At 58.6% G+C, this 24,547-nt stretch overlaps 1 protein-coding gene across 2 annotated transcripts; it reads right to left on the reverse strand.

Moving 5' to 3' along the window:
• Window positions 1-2,511: 2,511 nt before the first annotated feature.
• Window positions 2,512-24,344, reverse strand: HNF1B (HNF1 homeobox B). Of its 2 annotated transcripts, none has more exons than XM_058817839.1 (9): window positions 24,007-24,344; window positions 19,436-19,635; window positions 17,963-18,149; window positions 17,292-17,533; window positions 8,999-9,159; window positions 6,253-6,385; window positions 5,966-6,157; window positions 5,477-5,595; window positions 2,512-2,986 (listed from the first exon to the last, which is right to left on the reverse strand). In XM_058817839.1, the coding sequence occupies exons 1-9, from the start codon at window positions 24,342-24,344 to the stop codon at window positions 2,966-2,968; spliced, it is 1,593 nt and encodes a 530-aa protein (XP_058673822.1). In that variant the 3' UTR covers window positions 2,512-2,965. The 2 variants fall into 2 exon arrangements, with proteins under 2 accessions (XP_058673822.1, XP_058673821.1); XM_058817838.1 differs by having other exon boundaries at window positions 17,963-18,227.
• Window positions 24,345-24,547: the final 203 nt, after the last annotated feature.

Below are 24,547 nucleotides of genomic sequence, written 5' to 3' on the forward strand. Positions count from 1 at the left end.
ATTTGCCACCCAGAAAGGTTTCCTGAGCCTGATTTTTAACTCAAAACCAGAGGAAGTTTCTCCCCATGCAGGAGTGTGCAGCACCCACAGCACCTTCAGCAACCTGCCCTGATTTCACCTTCCCAGAGCCGCTGCCCAGGGGTGGGAAGGGACAGCACACAATCACTGTTCAGCAGCTCCAGAAACCCACACCTCTGGGGAAATTACCTGTTATTAATCATTTGTTCTACTCACATTACAGACTTTATCCTGTCTGCCTCACCACACCGTGCTCTGGGAGCCACCTTCTCCATCTCTGCCTTCATTTGTGCTGTTTCCCCCCTTGTTTTCTGGCTCTGTCCCCTCTTCCTTCACCACATCCCTCTGTGGTGGGGTCAATTCTCAAAGCCTCCTTTTCCCAAGGTTTTCACTTACCTTCCTTGCAGAGCAGCACTGACCCTGCACCATTTCCTAAAGGGTTTTCCACACCCCAGCCTCCATCCTTTAATTCTGTGACTCTCTTACAGCTGGTGCAGAAATCAATTCCCAAAAGGCTCAGCTGCAGCAGGTCCAGTGCCTCCCTCTCCCACCTGGATTGTCCATTCCTGCCTCTGCAGGGCCACTCCAGCCTGGATTTGCACCAGCCAGGAAAGCCCCACATTATTTGCCATTAACTCCACAGAGGTCCCACCCTTTCCCAGTGCTGTGCCCAGAGTCACTCAGCTCTGTTAGCTCTTCACAACCAAGGCCCTCCAAAAGCTCTCCAGCCCCTGGAGCACACCCTGCCACCACCTCCCCCTGGGGCTCAGCATGCCCAGCACACAGGGCTTGCCTTTGGCACTCCCCTCCTGATTTCCTGACTGGTTTGCTCAGCTAAAGGGCTGCCAAAGGAGCAGGGAATGAGGGACCACTGCTGGGACAAGGGCAGCATCATTAGGGGGTGAGGGTGGCTCTGCCCACCTCCAAAAGCCTCCTGGCTGACACCTGGGGGTGCACAGGAAACCCTGGACATGCAGGCAGGTGTAAATGAGATGGTCATTGCAAGGGACAGCAGCAGGGACGTGCCACCAGCCCGTGTCCCCTCAGCCCCACCTCTGCCAAACCACCACAGATGGTCACTGTGGAGCTCACAGACCACACAGCAGCAAGGGCTCAGAAAAAAATGGTGTTTAATTATGGTATACATTAAATTAAATGTAATTCTGAGTATTGGTCTCCAAATTCCTGATGGCATTCACCAGTGGGCAGCTCCTGTCAGTGCCAGCCAGGGTGAGGGTCCCACTGTGAGTCAAAGAGCTCTTCTCAGCCCAAAGAGAACATCCAGTGCTGTCCTTAGCATGGCTGTCTGTCCATGGGCACCTCTGCTGCTGCCCACCTCTCGAAATCCCTCTCAGAAGTTGGCACATGCCACAGAGTTCACGGAAAATCAGCACAGCTGGGGAGCACGAGATCCATTTACAGAGCAGCTCGTGTCTCACAGAGGGCAGACGATGCCTTTAACACTTCCATGGCTTTGGGAGGCTGGACTTGGGCACCCAAACTGTTTCAGAGCTGTGGTGTGTGTGCTGAGGGGCTGGACATGCCCTCCCCACAGAGCTGGGGTCATTCACAAGCTGCAGATGTTTCTGCAGGGCTTCCCATGCAGGAGCTGGTGCCAGCTGAGGCAGGGCAGCAGCTGGAGTGTTCACACCACAGCCCATGTTCCATCCATCCATCCATCCATCCATCCATCCATCCATCCATCCATCCATCCATCCATCCATCCATCCAGGACACCATGAGGACCAGAGCACCCTGTGTACTAAGGGTGGAGCCAACAAGGTTCATCATCACCTGCTGAAGGTGGAAAGAAGCCACCTGTGCTGGCCATTCACTGGGCAGGAGATGAGGCAGTGACTGGGCACCCAAGCCTCCTGTGCCCTGGGAGAGGAGAAAAGGGAGAGTCTGAACCCACTGGGGCAGATCCCATCAGAATTCCATGTCGCCTCATTCACTCTGTGCTGCAAATGCTCCAGGCTCACCTGGAAGCTGCTGACACGTCCCAGTACCTGTGGGCTGCTGAGTCCTTCCCCACGCACCAGAGCCCCCTCAGAGCCCCCAAAAGCAGGGAAATCCATTGAGATTAATTCATATCACAGCTGTCCCCACATGGATCATCCAGGTCCTGCCAGGGCTCTGCTCAGCTCGCCCTGTGCCCTTCCTTCATGTGGGGTGTCACCGTGCAGGGGACACTGTCTGTCTGTCTGTCTGTCCTGCACAGCAGAGCCCAGTGCTGCCTGACCAGGGTCCTTGCCAGCCCCAGGACTGCAACTAAATCATTTAAAGGAAAAAGAGAAATACAAAACCAAAACCATCTTCAGCTCTGACCTTTACCATAAAAAAAAAAAAAAAAAAAAAAAAAAAAAAAAAAAAAAAAAAAGACAAAATGAAGATATTCAGGACCAATATATACAGATGGGGGAATTGCACTTAATTACAGTAGTTTACATCCATTGGACAAAATTTACTTCTTTTTTATATAAATCTCTGTGTATAGGAGTGGGAGGGGGGAGGATGGAGCAGACTGTACCTATATTTACAGGTTAATTGGCTCAGTTCAACAACACATGCAGTTCCTCCCTCCGAACGCCAAGTAACAGACCCGGTCCCTCTCAGTCCGAGCGGAGGAGTACAACTCAAACATGATCCATCTTCCCCTTCTGCCAGCTCCCAGCACAGCCCGTGCCTCGTTCCTCGGGAGAGCCTCTTGCAAGGCAAACACTTCAGCGAAACAATCCCCGAGACACGTCTTGGAAACACTGCGCGGAGGGATGGAGAGGCAGGACCGGGAGAGCCCCGGGAGAGCCCCGGAGGGGGAGCCCCGGGCCCGGCTCCGTGTCGGGCTCCTCGCTCGCTGCTGGGCGCTGCTCCGGCAGGCGGCTCCCGGCGGGATGGTGAGGAAAAGGAGCTCCCGTAGCTGTGTGCAAGAGCAGCGAGGTGTGGAGCATCACCAGGCTTGCAGGGGACACTGCGCAGGGAGAGAGAGGGGCACAGTGAGCGGCGCCGGCAGGAGGAGGCAGCAACACAAAGCATTCGGAGGCATTGCCCCCTGCATCACCTCCTGCATCACCTCCTGCATCCCTGCATCCCCTCCTGCATCACCTCCTGTATCCCTGCATCACCTCCTGTATCCCTGCATCATCTCCTGCATCACCTCCTGTATCCCTGCATCATCTCCTGCATCCCTGATCCCCTCCTGCATCACCTCCCGTATCCCTGCATCACCTCCCGTATCCCTGCATCACCTCCTGTATCCCTGCATCATCTCCTGCATCACCTCCTGTATCCCTGCATCATCTCCTGCATCCCTGCATCCCCTCCTGCCCTGCTCTGTGACCACCTTGGTGCTGCCCTGCTCAGCCCCCAGCCCTCCTTGGCACCCCTATGGGGGAGCCAGTGAGAAAATACTTTCTTAGCCAGCTATTGCCACCCCTCCCAAAAATAATAACGCCAAAAAAGGTCCTGTTTGTGCCCAGGCTGTGCCAGGAGTCGTGTTTGTGCCCGGGAGCAGCCAGGCGTGGGGCTGAGCTCGGCTGGGGTGGGAGCAGTGCCGGGGCTCATCCCCAGCAATGCTCTCATCTCCAGGGACAGAGCCCCCCCTGCCACATCCATCCCACTGCAGGGCCCCTTCCCCATCCCTGCCCATCCCGGGGGTCCCCCCGGCGGGCCCGGCAGGGGCGGGGTGACCTTGCACAGCAAACATCATCAGGCGCAGATAAGGAGACGCCAGGAGGCTCCCGTGACATGTCATTAGGGACTGGCCCTGGCTATCAGGTGTTTGCCAACGTCATAAACGCCGTGCCTCGGCCCCGAGCGTTGTCAAAGGAACAGAGAGGTATTTGCCCCTTCCAGGTCTAACAGCAGCATCTGATAAGGGAGCTGGGGGTGAGCAGGGACCTCCCTCCTGCTCCGTCCCGCTGGCAGGACCTGGAGCAGCCACCTCCACCACGGAACAGGTTTTGGGATATGGTGGGGGCTCCCTGCCTTATGCCGAGGCAAAGTGTGGAGGAGCCAGGGCGCAGCCCCTGGTAGCCCCATTCAATGATAGAAACCCAAATCACCAAAAATATTCAGGTATTTGAGCAATTTGGGTGGTGAACAGCATTTATGGTCTCCCTACACTGCATGTGTCACACTCCATCCACCTCTGGCTGATGAAACTGCTGACCACCAAGAAAGAAATCCATGCCCAAAGATGAATTTTTTCAGCAGTAGCTTGGGCACAGAATGGTTGGTGGGAAAAGAGGTTCTGGGGGCCGGGAGGACACAGCTCACGTCCTGCCCTGGTGCTTGCAGGATGTTTATCATGTATTGGGGGTAACGGGGTGCAGGTGAAGGGTCCTGGCCCCGTATCCCTCCTGAGCCCTGCTGGAATGAAGCGCAGGAAGGTGATGGAGGCAGAGCCCCGGCGTGGTCAGGGTAGGCTGATCGCAGGGCCCCGGGCAGCAGGGGATGGCCGGGCTCCATCTCGCTGCCAGGGACATTTCCTGTGTCCCGGGGCTGCCGCATCAAAGGCAGCAGAGCTCGATTAATCAGGGGCAGTTCGGGCTGAGCGCGCAGCAGATGGGCCGATAACGCCGCACGCAGGAAATGGAGCTGGGGGCGGCCGTGCCTGAGCGCTCACCCTGGGACTGCCCCGAGTGGGATCCCCCGGGGGAGCCGTTCCTGACCCCTCCCCAAGCGCCCCAAACCCCCCAGGTGCCCCCTTTGCAGCCCCTCCCTCCATCCCTGCCCAGGATCCCACAGCGGTGCCGGGGGGGTGTCTCAGCAATCCCACGCCGTATTTACTCTGTGGTCATTGCAGACATTTTTTCCCTGTCCCCTGTCAAACCTCGGGAAGAAAAGTTTATCTGAATGCAAGTTCAAGGCTCTCTCTTATTTATCTAGCGATCAATAAGGGCCACATATTTCCCACAGTCCCCAGAGCTGGCTCTCAGAAAGGGACCATTGTCTCAGGAAAACCTCACACACCTGATTTGAACCAGGATAAGTCCGGCCTTACACCTGCAGTGGGCAGATGATAAAGGTTTATGGGCTGGGGGAGGCTGGGCAGCCTTGGACTGCACTCGACTCCAGCCAGGGCTGATCCCCCTGGACGTGGGCAGCAGAACCTGCTTGGTTCTGCCTCCTCAGCCCCAGCAGGATGCTCCACTCCCAGGGATGAGCAGGGCCTGCCTGGTACCACCAAAACCACCCAAATCCCATCCCACCACTGCTGGCAGGTGCTCTGGAGCCAAAACCACCCAAATCCCATCCCACCACCACAAGCAGGTGTTCTGGAGCCCATGAAGGGGCTGCAGCGGGGTTCCCATCCTCAGCTCCCCCCAGGAGCACAGCACAGGCAGCAGGATGGGGTCTGTGCTACTCCCCCCTCCAGCCCCACATGCAGAGGGGGTAAAGCTGCCCCCCAGGCTCACAGCCCACCCTGTGCCCCCTCAGCCAGCCCCGAGGGCATTACCTGCTTGCTGGAGGACATGTTGGTGAGCGTGCTGATGCTGCTGGTGTCCGTCACCACCATGGCCGAGGGGAAGCGCGAGGTGTGCGAGTACTGGGGAGGCTCCTGCTTGTGTGTGTACACTGTGGGCACAAGGGGACGGGTCAGGGAAAAGCCACCCCAAACCCTGCCACAGCATGTCCAGGAATGGGAACGGGCAGCTGGGAATGGGGATGGGATCAAACAAGCCAAGGAAGGAACCCAGCACTTCCCCCCAAGCCACTGCGTCCTCAGGCAGCAGCTCACCCCCAGGAACCCGTGGGGACTGAGGGGCTGTGGCTGGACCAGAGGGAGGAAGGGATGAGGCAGGACGTGACCAGCCTGCTCTGCTGAGCATCCATGGGCTGGAACCACAAGAGGGACAGCAGCCAAGGACAGAGCAGGAGGAGGAGGGCACAAGCTCATTTCCCATGTGAATCCATGCAGGGCCCCTTGCAGCTCCCCAGGCCTTACTGTGTGAGTTCTGCAGCTGGGTGACGGTGGCCATGAAGGGCTGCTGTGCCATGTGGCCCGGGGACTGCTGCATCAGGGGCTGCTGGTGGGGGCTGTGCAGCTGCTGGGAGAACTGCACGGGCTGCAGGGCTGCCAGGCTGCCCGCCACGCTGTTGATGACGGGGACGCTCTGGGCCTGCGAGGTGTTCAGACCTGGGAGCAGGGAGAGAGCAGAGCGGGGCGTCAGCAGGGGCAGCAGGGCCACCCTGGCCAGGGCAGGGCACCAGGGGAGCTGGGGGGACACTTACTCTGGGCGATGGCCATGACCCCCGAGAGCGGCGTCATGATGAGGTTCTGCGACTGCTGCGCGTTGTGGTGGGACAGGCTGTGGATGTTGGTCAGGGTGCTCACCGGGGGCAGCCCGCCCCCCGACACCGAGATCTGCGGGGCAGGACAGGCACAGTCAGCACAGCCCCCTGCTTCCCTCCGTGGGGCACGGGGGCATCAGCAGAGCCCCCTCCCCAGAGGGGAGCAGGCTGCAGTCCTGCTGAACTTCACCCCAGACAGCCCCCGCTGCCTGCAGCACCTCATCTTGGTGTTAATGTGCAGCAGAGCAGCATTGGGAAAGGCTCTGCTGGCACTGGCCTCCAGCTGCACTGGAGCATGGCACTGGAACACAGCACATCCCAAACCCTGGCTGCTCTGTACCCCGAGTCCAAGCTCCAGCCCTGGGGACAGCTGAGGGCTCTCAGCACTCATTAACTCCTAACCATCCTTATGAGACTCAGCCATCCTGCTTGCAGGGGAAAGTGGGACCTATAAACTCGGAGAAGTGGAGAAAAATGACAGGAGGAAGGTGAAAAGGGCCTCGTGGTGATGATCTTAGTCACCAGCCTGGCAGGATACTGGTGAGACAGGGCGGGTGTGCACAGCCAGAGCCAGTGCTGGGGTTTCGGGCCAAAGTTTAGGGATCAGACAAAGGCACTTGGCATGGGCTGCCAGCACTGGAGCTGCTCCCCAGGACGTGTCAGTGCCTCATTTCTTTAACTGCTGCCCCTTCCCCTAATTCCTGCTGTTAGCCCTCCTGCACAGGGTGACCCCAGTCCCAGCGCAGAGCCATCCCTGCAGCCCTTCAGGTGACATTTCTGGACACCGGTGCCGAGCACCTTGTTTATTTTGCACATGTGAGCTGGAGATAGCAATTGAAACAAATCCATCAATAAATTCCACAGCCCGGGAGTGACTCACGTTTCCTGATCCGGTATTTTCCACTTTCCAAGTGCCTCCAAGGCCGGGTTACAGCACACTCGGCTGCACAAGCCAAACAGCTCCCGGCGGGCACACGCTGCAGCCCTGCTCCTCTCACGGGGTGTTTGGCCCCAGAGCACTGCACCTGCACTGGGCATGATGGAAAAGACCCTCCGGGCACTGGGCCCTCAGGGCAGACCCCCTGGCACTGACACAGCCCAGGCAAACACCGGAGCAGGAAAGAGTGAGCCACGAGGGATTTCAGTAATGCTCCTTCCTGAGAGATGCAGCAACTTCCTTGGCAGCTCCTCGTTTCATGTGGGGCAGCAAAGGCACATGTTTACTTACTAGAAACCACAGCCTACAGCATGTTTCTATTAAATCACTGGCAAGCACCAGCTAGCCCTGCCTGGAGATCAGAGATAAGCTGGCAGAGCCAGGGTCCCCACGGCTGGGCAGTGTCTGTGCCTTGGGGAGATCTCTTCTGCTGCACTTCACTGAGTGCCTTTCCCAGTTTAACCTGCTCCCTTTCCTCCTGTCGTGCTGCCCAGCCCCTTCTGGGGGTCTCTGCCCAGTCCCAGGGGGTGCTGGCATTGCCTGGTGCTCGGGGACCCCCACCCTGGGCATGCGGTGCTGCTGCTGCTGCCTTTGTCCCTGACTCATTTTATGGCTTCCAGGCTGAGGGTTATGAGGCTCAACACACCCTGGGCTGAGCTGGGCATGCTGGGGCAGAGGCAGTGGGCTGGGGTGTCTGTCTGCAGTGTCCCCCCAGCGTGGCAGGGCACGTTGGGCTCGGCAGGGTGAGTGCCAGAGCGGAGGGGCTGCACAGAGACCCTGCCCAGCCAGGGGGAATGGCACAGCAAAACGGTGCCATAGTGAGGGAGGGCACAGGGAGCCCCTCCATGGACACCCAGCCTCACCAGGGCACCCACAGCATGGCCCAGCAGGGACAGCCCTCTGAAAATGGAAGTGAAAACCGGGCAGGAACCGGCTTGGCCCCGTCACCCAGTGCCATGTTTGACTTTCGATTTCAGCCGGAAAAAAACTCCCGGAAAAGCAGCAGCTGCAGGCAAAGCCCTGCCAGGCTGCTCCAGGGACGGGCTGTGCTCGGCTATCACACCCATCCCGTGCTGGCCTGAGCCTCTGTACCCCCTCCTTGCCCTCCTGCACCCCTCCTTGTCCTGTTCCTTCACCCACCCTGCAGGGGCTTTGCCCCAGGAAGGGGCACCCCGAGTGCCATGGCCCTGCAGCAGCAGCATGGGGACATGTCCAGCAGCACAGGGATGCTGGTGTCCCCATCCCCATCAGGGATGCTGATGTCCCATCTCCATTCTTGGAGACACTAACAGCTCTGCCCAGCAGAGCCCCATGGCAAAGGGGATGGGGAGAGGCAGGAGTTGTGGGGTCAGAGCTTTAATCCCCTGGGACAGGGGATTAAATAAAAAAAATCCCCTGGATTTTTTTTTTATCAGCTTCAGGATACTTTTCCTGAAGCCTTCCCAAACTCGGGAGGGCTTCAGGAGAAGTAATGAATGAGTATTTTATCGATACCATGTCATGGGCAGGGGAAAGCAAACAGAGATCCACCCAGCCTGCAATCAATGAGCCCGGCTCTGGCAGATGCAGCTGGAGCACACCGTGTGTCCCACCGCCTCGGAGGTGGGGACAGTGGCACCCCGGGCCCCCACAATGCCCCATTGTTCAGCCGGGCCGGTGTGAAACCCGGGGAAAGCTCTGTTTGCTCTGCCCCTGGGCCCTCTTATCTTATCAGCGCCGCCGCCGCCACAATGGGCCAGGTGTACTCACCATTTTCCCTTCGGGAGACAGCAGAGCGTGGCCCGGGTCCAGGCTGGCCGGGGAGACCTGCTGCAGCACAGCCTGGCTCGTGGTGACCATGGCAGCGCCGCCGTGGTGGCTGATGGCCCCCGAGGACACGGCCTCGCCGCCCGCCTGGCTGTACCTGACCCCTGAAACACATGGGCATGGTGTCATCCATGGGGAACACAGAGATGTGCCAGGTGTGCCCTGGCTGTACCTGACCCCTGAAACACATGGGCATGGTGTCATCCATGGGGAACACAGAGATGTGCCAGGTGTGCCCTGGCTGTACCTGACCCCTGAAACACATGGGCATGGTGTCATCCATGGGGAACACAGAGATGTGCCAGGTGTGCCCTGGCTGTACCTGACCCCTGCAACACACACACGGGGCTGCAGCGAGCCAGAGGGACCAGACACCCCCCAGCCCCCAGAGCAGACCCCAGCCCTCCCCTGCCCTCAGGGAAATGTGCCCCCAGCACAGGTCTCCCATATAAATGTATTTAATTTGGCCGAAGCACCCCACACTGATAGCCATATGATCAGCCATGTGCCATGGAAAGGCATCCACAGATCACAAATAATTAACTGAGGAAAACCCAGGGCAAACAAAAGTGTCTTTTACAGGGCTGCCCTGACAGCTAGGGTGAAAAACCATTTGTTAGGAGGAAAAACCATTGGTTAGGAGGAGCCCAGCCCTGTGCTCCCAGCCAGATTCACTGAACTGCTCTGGGATGGAAGTGCTGGAGGATGGACAGACAGACAAACCATGGCTCTCCTGGGGGAAAATCCCATGGTGGCAAAGCCACCTTGCCATCCACCCCAAGGACACTGGGGACAGCTCCTCAGAGTGCCCATCCCTGGGGCTGGCTTGTGAAGGATGCTCTAAGGACAGATCTAAAATCAATATCTGGACCAAGGAAAAGCAAAGAAACCAGAACTGGAGTCCAGGAGCTTCCCCCAGCTCCAAAACCAAGCACAGAGCCTCCACCCAAACCACACCACAGCCACTCTGCAATCACCCTGAATTTCCCCCATCAGCTGGTTAAACACGAGCCACAGATAGGAATCAGCTCGATGTCTGGCTCCTGATGATTTCCCAGCAAACCCCTTTATCCCTGATAATAAAAGAATGTCCTCTGGCAGGTGGATATTGGCCCGAGTGGACGTCCCAGGCGCGAGCAGGGTAAACATTTAAACATTGCCCAAGCCGGGCACTGTCACACACATTCCCATTCCCATTCCTGTTCCTGTTCCCGTTCCCGTTCCCATTCCCATTCCCATTCCCATTCCCATTCCCATTTCCTTTCCTGTTCCCATTCCCATTCCCATTCCCATTCCTGTTCCCGTTCCCATTCCCATTCCCGTTCCCGTTCCCATTCCCGTTCCCATTCCCATTCCCGTTCCCATTTCCTTTCCTGTTCCCGTTCCCATTCCCATTCCCGTTCCCATTCCCATTCCCGTTCCCGTTCCCAATCCCATTCCCATTCCTGTTCCTGTTCCTGTTCCCGTTCCCATTCCCATTCCCATTCCCATTCCCATTCCCGTTCCCGTTCCCATTCCCGTTCCCATTCCTGCAGAGGGTGCTTCATTCCCTGCGGGCCGGGATCCATCCCGCTGTGGAACAATGGCATGGAGATAAAACAAAGCCCTTTCTTCTGGCCGTGATCTGAGAGATAGACCCGGGCCAGACGGCTCCTCTCGCCAGGGAAATCAGAGTTTCTGCTGTCTTCAGCCTCCTCTGGGCTCAGCCAAACAACAAAAAGTGCATTTTAAATGCAAAATCATGCCCTATCCAGCCGAGGGGGTGGTACCTCGTGAGCCAAGCCACCCAAAGCTGTGAAGCTGGCTTTATAACACACAGGAGGGTGGCTAAATGCTGATTCTGAAGCTCTTCCTTGCAGCCCCAAGGACGAGCCTTTGATTGTTTGAGGAACAATAACCAGCGCCGAGATCCCCAGATAGGCTGGGGACTGAGATTTTGGGCCTCCAGATAAAACCACAGCAGGCTCTGTGTGTTGATGAAGAGTCCTGATGAGGATTAGCTCTCCCCAGGAGAGCCAGGCTGGGCCCTGGGGTTGGTGACAGCAGTGCCACTGTCCTGCCCCACCAGGGACCTGCTCAGAAACACTTGCAGGGCAGGCAGAATCCTCCTGCAGGGCTCATTTTGGGAAGCATCCACCCTCACTGGGCCATCCCCATCCCCACAATGGGAGGGGTGTTTTATTATTATTCCCCATCCCCACAATGGGAAGAGTGTTATTATTATTATTATTGTTATTATTATTATTCCCCCATCCCCACAATGGGAGGAGTGTTGCTATTATTATTATTCCCCCATCCCCACAATGGGAGGAGTGTTGCTATTATTATTATTCCCCCATCCCCACAATGGGAGGAGTGTTGTTGTTATTATTATTATTTCCCCATCCCCACAATGGGAGGACTGTTGTTGTTATTATTATTCCCCCATCCCCACAATGGGAGGAGTGTTGTTATTATTATTATTATTATTTCCCCATCCCCACAACGGGAGGGGTGTTACTATTTACGTGTCCCCAGGGCTGGGCTGCGTTTGGGCAGATCACATCATTCACATCAGGGATATTAATGCCACCACAAGGCATTGCTGCTGCTGTCACTGCTGGGACTCAGGGAGCTCCCTGGGGATGGGGAAGCCTTTCCTCTGAGCTCCCCGGGCTCCCTCCATCACTGAGGGCTGGGATGCAGCCCTGCCCTGGCAGCACAGCCCTGGGAGCTCCCCAGAGGGCTGGGGTGAATGCAGGGGCAGGGTTACAGCTGTGAGCACCGGGAATGAAGGATTCCTCCAGAGCTCTGGCATCCAGGCTTTATGGGCTGGGCCCAGACAGCCATCAGGGCCCAGCACAAGGGTTCTCCTGCTGCTCTGCTGTGCCTCCACAGCTGGAGGCAGCCCTTGTGCAAAGGGATTTATTCCCCCTCAGTCTGCTCCCTCAGGAGAGGAGCCGGGATGGGGTCACAGGAATGGGTCTGGCCCGGGAGCCTGCCCTCCTCAAGGCTTTATTTTTAACTGGAGCTACAGCCATAACATAAAAGTGTGTTTATGGGACGGGCCATTGTGTGGGCCCTGAGCTGCACAGGCTGTGAAATGTTTTACTGCCCTCCCTTGCCCCAGCAGGGTCTGGCTCCATAGCCTTAACCCTGCTCCAGCCACGGATGGGGACAGCAGTGACAGCCACGGATGGGGACAGCAGTGACAGCCCCAGGGCAGGGGCCCCAGCACCTCCCGACTGCTCTGGGGTGCCACACTCACCCTCCTGGCTTGGCTTTGGGGGCTTTTGGGGTGGTGAGGGAGTTTGGGGCAAGGATCAGTCTCTTTATCACTCTCATCACAGCCTTGTGCCTTTCCTCAGAACACACCAGGCCCTGCCTTTGGCAGGCACCAGCAGGGAAGCAGTTTGGTTCTGCTTTGCTTTAAGTCATGTTTGATATTAATAAATTGTATATATTAAAACAAAACCCTCATTGTACTTTTAACTGTCATTCCCATGCAGTGAGAGCCCTGCTGCCACCGTGCCACAGCACATCTCAACTGTGCCTGCCCCTTCCCCCAGCTCCAGGCTTCTGCCCAGACCTTCACCGATGTCCTGCACATCACCAGCCATGCCAAACCCCAAGACAGACCCCAAAAATTCACCGGTGATCTGGTGGTGGAGGGGATGCAGCTCTGGCTCTGCCTGACCCCTCAGGATGCAGCCACCAGCACAGACTAGGGTGTGAGAATGGGGTGAGAAAAGCAAAGTGTAACTTTTGGGGACATGCTGGACTCAGTGATGCTTCACCCACTGACACTATGGACAGCCAGGTCACTGTGGGACAACCAACTTCACTCTCCCAAAATTCAGGTCCAGGCAGCACCGAGGGCACCTCTGACTTTTGGGCTGCCACTCAAATTGTCCCTAAAGTGTTAATCTCGCTCAGTTACAGAGGTGCATAGTTTATATCCATTATAAACCCGTTTATGGGGACTAGACCCTCCCATTTCACTGCTGTCATAAAGTTCTAATTACCCCCATAAAGCAGGGAAAAGCTCCTAACAGTGCACTGTACCCAGCCAGCCCCACAATGTCCCTGACAGTAAAATATTACAGCCACTGCCACAGGGTCCCAGTGACAGACAGCACCCCCAGAACATGGGGAGGGAGCCAGGAACAGACCGGGTACCCCAGAGCCAGGCACAGACCAGGGAACCCAGAGCCAGGAACAAACCAGGGAACCCCAGAGCCAGGAACAAACCAGGTACCCCAGAGCCAGGAACAAACCAGGGAACCCCAGAGCCAGGAACAAACCAGGTACCCCAGAGCCAGGAACAAACCAGGTACCCCAGAGCCAGGGTTTGCTGATGGGCTCTTCTTGTAAAGGGAAGGTAAAGCCCTTCAGCTGCCCTTTGGGTTTTAGGGAGAATGTCAGGGGTGGCACTGGGTTATTTTTATGTTTATCTCCAGCTGCAGAGATATCTAAATGTGTATATATATATATATATATATATATATATATATATATATAATGCATTTTAATATAGAGATATCTAAATAAATAAATATATAATATATATGTAATGCATTTAAATATAGAGATATCTAAATGTGTGTGTATATATATATATAAATAAAAGTAATGAGTTTAAACATATACCTATATACACATATATATGTAAATAAATGTGATTGCTCAGATATTGATCTGCTACTCTGATGTTTGCAGAGCAGGGGTGGAAGGATGGAAGGATGGAAGGATGGATGGATGGATGGATGGATGGATGGATGGATGGATGGATGGATGGAGGGATGACACCCTGACCCCCATGGGTATGCAGCCCCCCAGGACAGGCTGGAGATGATGCTGTGCCCCCCAGACAGGCTCCAGGGATGCTGTGCCCCCCACCCTGGGGCCCTTTGTATGCAGGGTGGGCTCGGGGGCGGGCGGTGCTTCCCCTAATCTCATCAATGCCCCGATTGTCTTCGGGGCTCTTGAAGATAAAAATGGCATAAGCCAGAGTCTGCCATGGCACCGAGATAAAGCCCCGAGTGACCTTCAAATCAAACAGGGAACCAAGATCACTGATAAAACCCAGAGGAAGGGAAAAGTCCAGCCTCGGAGAGGAGCCTCCAAGATAGAAAGGCTTTAGGTATTTACCTGCAAACAGGTAAAACCCACAGCTCGAGGCCTGACAGATGGGTCCCCGAGAAGAGGCCGGGGGATGTTTGACTTTTACAGCTCCCACCCCTGCCCCGCTGTCATCCCGCCCTTTGGCAGGACCCCATTGATGTCCCAAGGAGGGGTGACCCCCTTTGTGCAGGGGCACGGGGGAGCTCTGAGCAGCCCCAGAGCTGCAGCCCCTCGTTTCTGTGGCGGGCAGGGGGACAGGGACACCGTCCCAGGCTGTCATTAAGCTGTTAAGGCATTGAGCGGCCCAGACGCCGCCACCTCGGGGCAAGGACAGTTCAAATCCCAGCATGGACGGCCACCATGGGGTCAGCCGGGTGTGCCCCACCGGGAGGGCATCCCAAACATGCCCTGGAGGGGTTACAGCAGGGATGGACCCGGTGCTGGTTTGGGAACGTCCGGGATACGGCTTGGTCCAAGCGCCCTGAAGCAATCATGGCTGAGCTCCATCCCTGCCTGCTTCCCCAAAATCAGCCCTAAAACCCCACAGCGTCCTGGAGCAATCACCGCTGAGCTCCATCCCTCCCTGTTCCCCCCAAAATCAGCCCTAAACCCCCACAGCGTCCTGGAGCCACCACAGCTGAGCTCCATCCCTGCCTGTTACCCCCAAAATCAGCCCTAAAACCCCACGGTGTCTTGGAGCAATCACAGCTGAGCTCCATCCCTGCCTGTTACCCCCAAAATCAGCCCTAAAACTCCACGGTGTCCTGGAGCAATCACAGCTGAGCTCCATCCCTGCCTGCTTCCCCAAAATCAGCCCTAAAACCCCACGGTGTCCTGGAGCGACCACGGCTGAGCTTCATCCCTGCCTGCTTCCCCAAAATCAGCCCTAAAACCCCACGGCGTCCCTCGCCATGCCCATCTTCCCCTCCTCAGGACGGATCCCAGCACCAGAGGAGTCCCCGCATCCAAGCCCTGCTGACCCCTCCGGAGGGGCCGTGCTCCGCAGCCATCACTCCTGCCCCGCTGAAAGCCCCTCGGCTCGGGCTGTCAGCGGCCCTACGAGAGCCCTGCAGGCACGGCCGGCCCCTGCTGGCCCCGCTCCGACGGCCAAAGAAAGCCGGGGGCGTCAGGGCCCTCCAGCGCCGAGATAAATGCCCGCGGTTCCCGTAATTGCTGTCCCCTGCCCGAAGGACACAAAGGCTCTCGGGGGTGCCCCATGTGCGCTGCCAGGCCGGGGGCACATCAAAGGCAGCGGGCTCCGTTCAAAGCCCCGCCGTAATTGTCAATTAAGCATGCACGGGGGACGCGCCGTGACGATGCGGGGCTGCATGCTGGTGGGGCATTGTGAGCCCCGCCGCGACACCGAAAACAGCTGATGCTGCTGACAATGTGCTTGTGGGGCACCTTGTAAGCAATCAGCCGCTGACAGCAGGGCAAACGTCCCGCCCGTCCCGGCCATTGTGCGGGGCATTCCTGGGGCAGGGTCACATCTTGGTCACCGCTGGCCGCTCCCCGGGATGCTGCCGGTTCCTCCGGGGCCGGGAGCGGCGCACGGGCATCCCCGGGGGCTGCCAGCACCGAGCCCCGGTGTGCAGGAGCATCCCTGGTACCCTGCCCTTCCCATGGGCACCGTCCGCAGCACGGGCTCCGTCGGGTTTGCCTTGTGCCGAGCTGAGTGTGCGTTACACCAGCCAGGGGCACTTCCACAGCTGGGTGCGTGTCACACCAGCCAGGGGCACTTCCACAGCTGAGTGTGCGTTACAGCAGCCAGGGGCACTTCCACAGCTGAGTGTGCGTTACAGCAGCCAGGGGCATTTCCACAGCTGGGTGCGTGTCACACCAGCCAGGGGCACTTCCACAGCTGGGTGCGTGTCACATCAGCCAGGGGCACTTCCACAGCTGGGTGCGTGTCACACCAGCCAGGGGCACTTCCACAGCTGGGTGCGTGTCACACCAGCCAGGGGCACTTCCACAGCTGAGTGTGCGTTACACCAGCCAGGGGCACTTCCACAGCTGGGTGCGTGTCACACCAACCAGGGGCATTTCCACAGCTGGGTGCGTGTCACACCAACCAGGGGCATTTCCACAGCTGGGTGCGTGTCACACCAGCCAGGGGCACTTCCACAGCTGGGTGCGTGTCACACCAGCCAGGGGCATTTCCACAGCTGGGTGCGTGTCACACCAGCCAGGGGCATTTCCACAGCTGGGTGCGTGTCACATCAGCCACGGGCATTTCCACAGCTGGGTGCGTGTCACACCAACCAGGGGCATTTCCACAGCTGGGTGCGTGTCACACCAGCCAGGGGCATTTCCAGGGCTGTGTCCGAGGGGACGCGGGGCAGTGGGGATGCTGCGCCCCCATCACCGAGCCCCCTGTGCCCATAGCGGGCTGCAGGTAAGGGACAATGGGGATTGTTCTCCCAACAATGCCTCTCGCCCCTGCCCGGTGTGCAGCCCCCGGTGTGCAGCCCCCTCCCCACGCCGTTATCTCCCACTCAATCCCTCGGGGGTTTTTGGCGGCTCTGCTCAGCTCTGCCCAGCCCTGGGCACGGCAGGGCCGGACTTTGGGCTGGGAGGAGGAGGAGGAGGAGGAGGAGGGGTCACTCTGCACCCCCGGCAGCTTTCTTCATCCTCCTCGCTCCGCTGTGGCACGGGGATGCTGCAGAGCCATGGAGCCAGCCCTGCAGCGGGGCCAGGACACGCTGCCACCCCTTCCCTCTGCATTGCCCGTGCACCCCTAGAGGCAGGGCTCCCCAGTGGGTTACACCCCATGAACGGGCACTGGCACAACGCTGTGCACCCCCAGAGCCAGGGCTCCCCAGTGGCCACGCACCACGAGCTGGCACTGCCACACCACGGCAGGCACGGGGCAGCTCCTCCTGCCCTGCTGGGCACAGCCTCTCCCTGCCCAGCCGAGCCCACACGGAACTGAGCTGCCACGAGTCAAACCAATCGAGCAAACACTGATTTATCCCGGCACGGTGGAAATCCAGCCCTCGGCACGCGGCCACGGCGCTGCAGCGACAGCACGAGCTGCCCTCCGTCACCATTGGGACCAGGCTGAGCATCCTCCCCCTGCACACACAGCACCCCCAAACTCTGCCATCCCCCCAGCACCCTGGGCAAGGCTCACCTGGCATTTTGCTGGGCGGGGAGGCGCTGGGCTGGTTGTGGTGGGGGGAGCCGTGGGACAGCAGCAGGTTCATGCTGTGCGGGGGCTGGCCCGAGCTGTAGGCATCCATGGCCAGTTTCTGGCGGAACGCCTCCTCCTTGCGCCGGTTGGCAAACCAGTTGTACACCCGCACCTCCGTCACCAGGTTGGAGCCCAGCCCGTGCGCCTTGGAGGGGGACACTCCTCGCTGCAGACACTCGGCCCTGCAGGGCAAGGGACACGTGTGAGCAAGGGGGCTGCTGGGGGCAAGCGGGGGGCCTAGGACACCACAAATCTGGGGGGTTTCGGCCCTTCCTGCACGCCCACCCAGCCATGCTGTAAACGCCATCCCCGCTCCCTCTGACAATGCTGCAGCATCCCTGTGGTACCCCCTGTACCATCCCTGCAGCATCCCCATCTCACCCTGCCCAAGCATGGAGCTCACTCTGCCCCAGACATCACCCAGAGAGGGAAAACATGGCAAGGAGAGGCCTGGCAGCTCGGCAAAGCCGTGCCACGAGCCGGGAGCTGGGGTGGTGAGCCAGGAGCACGGCATTTCCCACGGCATCTCCTGCAGCATCTCCCGTGGTTTCAGAAGGAAGGCTGAGGCTGTGGGCAGGGGAGGCAGCCCAGGTGCGTGGGGCAGCCATTACCTGTTGCACTCCTCCACCAGGGTCTCCCTCTCCTCCTTGCTGGGGTTCTTCTGGCGCTCGTAGGCTTGGTACAAGATTTGCTGGGAGGCCGGCCCCCACTTGAACCGATTGCGCCGCATCTTCTTGCTGGGCGTTTCGGAGCAGGCGTCGTCGAGCTGGGCAGCCCCCTGGTTCTGCTGATTGAACTCTGGAAAGAGAAACAGCAGCTGATCCTGACTGCCTTTGTCTGTCATATTTCCACAACCCTGGACTGCCTGGTTGAACTCTGAAAGAGAAAGGAGCAGACGTGAGCTGGCCTGTGGCCACCGTCCCGCGCCGAGGGTCCCCCCGTGTCCCCTGCCCAGCACCCCGAGCCCAGGGCAGCCTTTGGAGCCAGCCGGGTGCCCCCTGCCACCCACCCCGGGAAGGGAAGGGAAGGGAAGGGGCCAGCCTGCTGCCACCCCTGTTTAATGGGGAGGCATGAGCAGGGCACGCTATGGCCATGCATATTCATGGGCAGGGCCCTGCCAGCCCGCGCTTGTTTCGGGAGGATTTTTCCAGCAGGACGGCTGCAGAGCCCCCCGAGAGGGAGCCCCAGATCTGTGCTCAGCCACAGCTCCCTCCCAGTCCCCTCCCAGCACGGTGGGACCCGTGCCCGGGGCGGGCAGCACCAGAGGTGACCTTCGGCGGCCGCCCCAGCCCCGGCACTTGTCACCACGGCAGTAAAGGGAGATTAATGGGAGGGTTTTATTATTCCCAGTTTTGCAGGGGAATTCTCCCTCTTTTTATAATGGCTTTTCCCCCCGTGACGGGGGGGAAGCACAGGGCAAGGCTGGAGCAGGCTCTGTTTGCTCTAACGTCTCAAGGTGTGTTTTCAGAGCAATGGTATTTGGTGCTAAACCCTTCTCTGCACTTCCCCTCTGCTGGATATTGCATCCTTCTGGAAGAGGGAGGCAGAGCCCTTTCCTGAGGGGTGCCAGTGCCACTCAGGGCTGCTTTGAGAGCTACGGGACAGATCCCAGGCCAGGGAAGAGTGGGAGAGGGGCACAAAGTGTGCTTGGTCAAAATAATCCGTATTTAAACAGCACTGACTGCCCCAAACCCTGCTACACACAGCAGCAACTCGGGGGTTTTTAATTTTCTCTCTCTACATTTTTTGCACTTAGTTGAAAAAAAAAATTAGCAGCCTGAAAAATAACAGGGAAAAGGTAGAAAGGTGGGAAAGGCACCTAATTGTGAGCCATCATTAATTGCTTTCCCAGCTCTAACAAACACAAACACCCAGAAATTCAGCCGTGTGGATGAGCCAGGGGGAGCCCTGCCACCCAGAGCGGCTCTCACCCACTTTTCCTGCACCTTAAATTCATTTCACTTGGAAAACTGCTTTGGGGAGGTGGAGTCTGGGGCTGGTGCTGGTGCCCAGGGCAGGACAGGGACACGGGGACCCCCATTTCCCCCATTTCCCCCATTGCCCCCATTCCCACAGGTACTTACGGCGGAGGATCTCCCGCTGCTTGCGGACGTACCACGTGTACAGGGCAGCTCTCTTCTGGGTCTTCATGGGGGTGCCCTTGTTGAGGTGCTGGGACAGGTGGGACTGGTTGAGGCCGGTGACATCCACCACCTCCCTCTGGGGGATGTTGTGCTGCTGCATGTAGCCCTTGATCATCTTCGCTGCCCGCCACGGGTCCTCGCTGCGGGCAGGGAAACCAAGGGTTAACACCTGCTGCCAGGGGAAAGCCCCCAGGATTTGCTTCTCCCCATAATGGAGACCTTTCATTACTAATATTATTGATTATTAGTATTATTAAAACTGCTTCAGAAGTACACAAGTGTATGTTTTTGCCCAGGCTCCCAAAAGAGCCCTGTCCCAGCCCAGGATGGCAGAATGGGGGCTCACAGCATCACTGTGTGATCACAGCCAGGCTGTTCCCCCAGAGAGCACCCCAGTGTCCTGATGGGACACACCAAGGTGCCATCAATGCCTGCAAAGCTCCTCCAGACCCTCCAAGGAGAAGCACAGCCCGTCCATGAGCTGCTGCCCTTGTGTTCAGCGTGATTTCCCCATGGAAGATACGCACAGGCAGTGGGACATGCGCATGGATGGGCATGGGGAGCCCATCCTGCTCTGCTCATGAAGAGGGAGAAGGGCTGGGGATGCTTTTCCTGCCCTGCTCAGGGTGCAGCACCTGCACTGTGCCCGTGCCCCCTGCCCTGCCACCGAACCCATCGCACTTGCTGTGCAGCTTCTTCCTTCCATTCCCACAGGGATAACGACCTAAAAATCTCAATATCCCCTTAAAAGGGACCCTATTCCCTCGCTCCCACAGCTGTGCATGCACTGACCGTACGCAAAAGGCTGAGAAGCCAAGGTCAAACCAGGCACACAAACCCCGAATGCAAAACCGAAACCAAACCCCCGAAAATTTTGAGTCATTCCTGATTATTATTAAACACTTGAATTTGGCTCCTGTAGGACCCAAATGACTCTTCTCTAAATGACTCTTCTCTAAATCACACTACTTTACTGTCCGCTGATTCAGTCTGATGATTTGCGTCATTTTATTTTAGAAAAAATAAAATTACGAAAATTAGCTGAAAATCCAAATGCTGTCCGTGGTCTTTAGCTCTATCGAATACCCAGTGTGACAGCAGAGGAAAAGGCCAAAACACCTGTGCTGTACCCAAGACCCCAGGGTTTATTCTGGGCTAAAAGGGAGCACTTTCAGCACTGAAAAATCAGCGTGAGCCCAGAGCTGGTCACAGTCCTGCACTCAAATAATGCGATGCCCCAGCGCCGGCTTGGAACGTCCAACTGCTTTCCCAATTCATCACCTACTTTGGATCCTTCACCTTGTCAAGTGAAAAAAAAAAAAAAAAAAAAAAAGCCCAACAAGTAGATTTCTTACTTTTATTCCTGAATGTAGCTTGAAAACAAAGCTGGTTGGATCCACGGCAAAACACCGGAGCAGAGCCCAGCTGGGCTTTGTCAGTCCCGGGAAGGAGCCACGGAGCCTTCCTGGAGCTGCTGAGCCCAAAGCTGCACCCCCAGGCAGGGAACCCCGCTGGTTTGGGGGTCCTGTCCGTGGGATGGCTCTCAGAAAAAGTGGGAATCGAGGAGAAGGATGTGGAGGAAATGTCCTGCCCAGGAGAACCGGGCACAGGCGCCGTGCCCCAGCTGAGGGGCTCGGGCAGACCGCTGTCACCAGCAGCTCATGTCACACAACTGATCCCACTAATTACTGATTAATAATGAGTTAATGAAACAGAGCTCATTATAATTTCTAAGAGAGGTTTGGTTCGCAACCGAGCCCAGGGCAGCGTTTGCTCAGAGTGAAACCGAGAGTCAGTGAATGTGAATCAGAGCACGCTTGGAAAATGTCAAATGAGGGACTCGGGGGCTACACAGGAGATTTGGAAATTCACATAAAATTTGGCAACATTTTGGTTGGAAAAATATCAGAGAATTAGTAAAAATAGTCCCGGAATTTCCCTCCATTTAATTATTTTTAAAAAGGCTTCACCTTGACATTTCCAACGTGTTTCACACTTACACTTTCAAAACAATTACTCAGGTCTTAATTTCTGAGCAGTGATTTTTCCTTTACGAATCAACTTGACCGTATTCAAAAGGGTTAAACAACCTGAAACCAAACCCAAACATTTTGTTTCATGTTAAACAAAATGTTTGGACTTGACCCAAAATGAAACGTTTGAGTGTTTGTTTGGCCTCTTTTTTTTTTTCCTTTCTTTTTTGGTAACCTAAAAAGCCAGAGAGGAAAACCTTTTGAGTCAACACCAGCCCTTATTCTTTGATTCTGTCACCAAAATGAAATAAAACAAACATTAATTGTCCAATCTTCAACAGGAGTTTACTTACAAACAAAACCAAAGCCCCGACCCAGCCCAGGAGTGCTTTCTAATACTGGAAAACCAGTTTACAGCCCTGGCTCCACGGTCCTTCTCACCAGAACCATGGAAAGGTGTTTTTCTTGCACAAAATTAGCCCCACAAAGCCTGGCTGCCAATGCTGCCCGAGAAAAAGCCATCATTTCCCCATCCAGCCTCACACACAGGCGGGGGCAAATCCTGTTCCTCTTCCCAGGGACTCCCAGACCAGCTCGCCCATTTTGTCAGCCTCAAAACCAGGTAAATACACTCCACATCCTCAGAGAAATATGCCAAGAATTTATAGAGATGGATTATAAGCCCAGCTCCCTGCAGAAATGCCGTCCTGCCCAGCATCTCCCCGCACACCAGGCTGTGCCTGCGCTCCCCACGCATCTCAGGTGGCTCTGCTGGGTCCCCAGGGCTGGTGGCCTTCCCAAAGTCCCCAGCCCACGGGTGGCATCTGGGGTTTATTGTTTCCCTGAGTGAGGTGTGGGTGAGCCCTGCAGGTGGATGGGGCACGGAGGGAGCTGCGGGGTCTGTCCAGAGCTGGGCTCTCTATGGGTCACCCCACAGCACCCACCACGCCATGGGTGGGCAGCAAAGCCCAGACCCCAATCCCAGAGAGCCGCAGGGCTCCTGAGCAGCCCCGGGATGTGGGCACAGCCCGGGCTGAGCCTGCCCTGGGTCGGGACACCAGGAGAGAAGGAGAAGAGGGGCTCAGCCCCAGCAGGGCTGCGGTCGGTGTCTCCCGGCCGCCCTGGCTGCTCCCTCTCCAAGTACAAAGGCCTCTCTCAGAGCAAACACGAGCTCCTTGCAAAGGCTCCTCAGGGACATGTGCCCGCTCTTGTTTGAACCCGAGGCAAACTTTGCTCAGAAACACCTGTGGGAGCACGGAGACCCCGGCGCTCAGCACCCCGGGCACCCCGGGTGGATGTGGCCGGCAAGGGGACACTGGGGACAGGCGGGAGCACCCAGGGGTGCGGGCTCCGTGCCGGGCAGGAGGGCTGGGAGCCCATCGGGAGAGGCCCGCGATGGATCCTCCCTCGCAGGAACCCCCTCGGCACCCGAAGGGTCCCGGTCTGGGCATGGGTGGCACTGCCCGGTCCCCAAAAGGGCACCTGCCGGTACCGGGACGGGACAGGAGCGCGACTGCCGAGATCCCGGGGGAAGAGTCGGGGCCGTCCCCGGGCTCTGCGGGCTGGCGGAGGGCACGGGCACACACGGCGGCAGCACCGGGCACATTGGGCGGGCACACAGGGCGGGCAGCACCGGGCACGCACGGCGGCAGCACCGGGCACATAGGGCGGGCACACACGGCGGGCAGCACCGGGCACACACGGCGGGCACACACGGCGGGCACACACGGCGGGCCGCACCGGGCACACAGGGCCGGCAGCACCGGGCCGCGCTCCGGGCACCGCGCTGGGCATCGCGACAGGAACGGCAGCGCCCGGTGTCCCCACACGGACAGAGCCCGAGCTGTGCCCGCCGCACTCGGGGCCGGCCCGCGGGGCTCCCACCTGCTCACACCGGCGCCGCTTCCCCGGGGCTCCGGAGCGGGCTCGGTGCCGCTCCCACGGGCCGGGGCAGCGCTGCCCGCCGAGCCCGGGGCTGCCCCGTTCGGGCCGGCCCGGCTCGGTTCGGTTCGGAGCGGAGCCGCATCCCGGGATGGGCCGGAGCGGAGCCGCCGCCGTCGGGGTTCCCTCCTCCTTCCCCGCTCCCGGTCCGCTTTACAACCCCGGCAATGAATAACCCGCCGGCCCGATCGCCCTGATCGCGGCCTTTTGTGTATCTTTCTGTTGATGATTTATAGAAATAAATTAATAACGCCGCGGGCTCCACGTGGTGCGGTTTACGTTTGAGCCGCCGGCGCGGACGGACGGAGCCGGCGGCCGGTCCGAGCCCCGCCGCTACCGGGGACGGGCAGCCCCGACGGGACGGGGGGACGCGGCCGCCGGCTCCGGCTTCCCCCTGCCCGCTGCGCGCCGCTCCGCCGCGGGGTCCGGACAGGGAGAGCCGGGAGCCCCGGGAGCCGCCACCGGGACCGACCGCGGGGCGAGCGGGGAGCGCCGGGAGCCCGCACCGGGCCCGGCACACCGGAGCGAGCCCCGGCAGGGCGCTGGGGCCGCGGCCGTCGGGCCGAGCCCCGCGGGCGGATCCGGCGGTGCCGGTACCTGATCATCCTCTCCACCTCCGCCCGCTGCTCCACGGCCTCCTCCGTGTTGAGCGACTGCAGCTCGCGGAGGATCTGCGGCGTGTCAAAGTCGTCGCCGTCCTCGGAGCCCTCGTCGCCCGAGAGCTTGCCCTTGCCGTGCCCGTTGGCCAGCGGCGGCAGCGCGGCCCTGCCGTCGGGGGGCCCGCCCGGGGACAGCGGCAGGCTCTCCAGCTTGACGCCGAAGCCGGCGGCGGGCACCATGTCCTCCAGGGCGCGGATCAGCCCCTCCTTGGTGGCGCCGGAGCTGAGCAGGGCGCCCAGCAGCTCCCGTTGCAGGGCGCTCAGCTGGGACACCATCCTCCCCGCTCCTGCCGCTCCGCTCGCCGCGCTGCTCCCGCTCCGCCCCGGCCGCGGCTGCTGCGGGCCGCGGGCCGCGCTCTACCGAGCCATGACCGCCACCATAAGGCATTATACCTTATGCAAATCAGCGCCAAAGCCTCTCCTCCGGCCCCCGCCCCGGCCCGGCACGGCTCGGCCCGGCCCTTAGCGCCCGCCGGGGC

Source organism: Ammospiza caudacuta, chromosome 20, assembly GCF_027887145.1.
Source record: "Ammospiza caudacuta isolate bAmmCau1 chromosome 20, bAmmCau1.pri, whole genome shotgun sequence".
Classification (NCBI taxonomy): Eukaryota; Metazoa; Chordata; class Aves; order Passeriformes; family Passerellidae; genus Ammospiza; species Ammospiza caudacuta.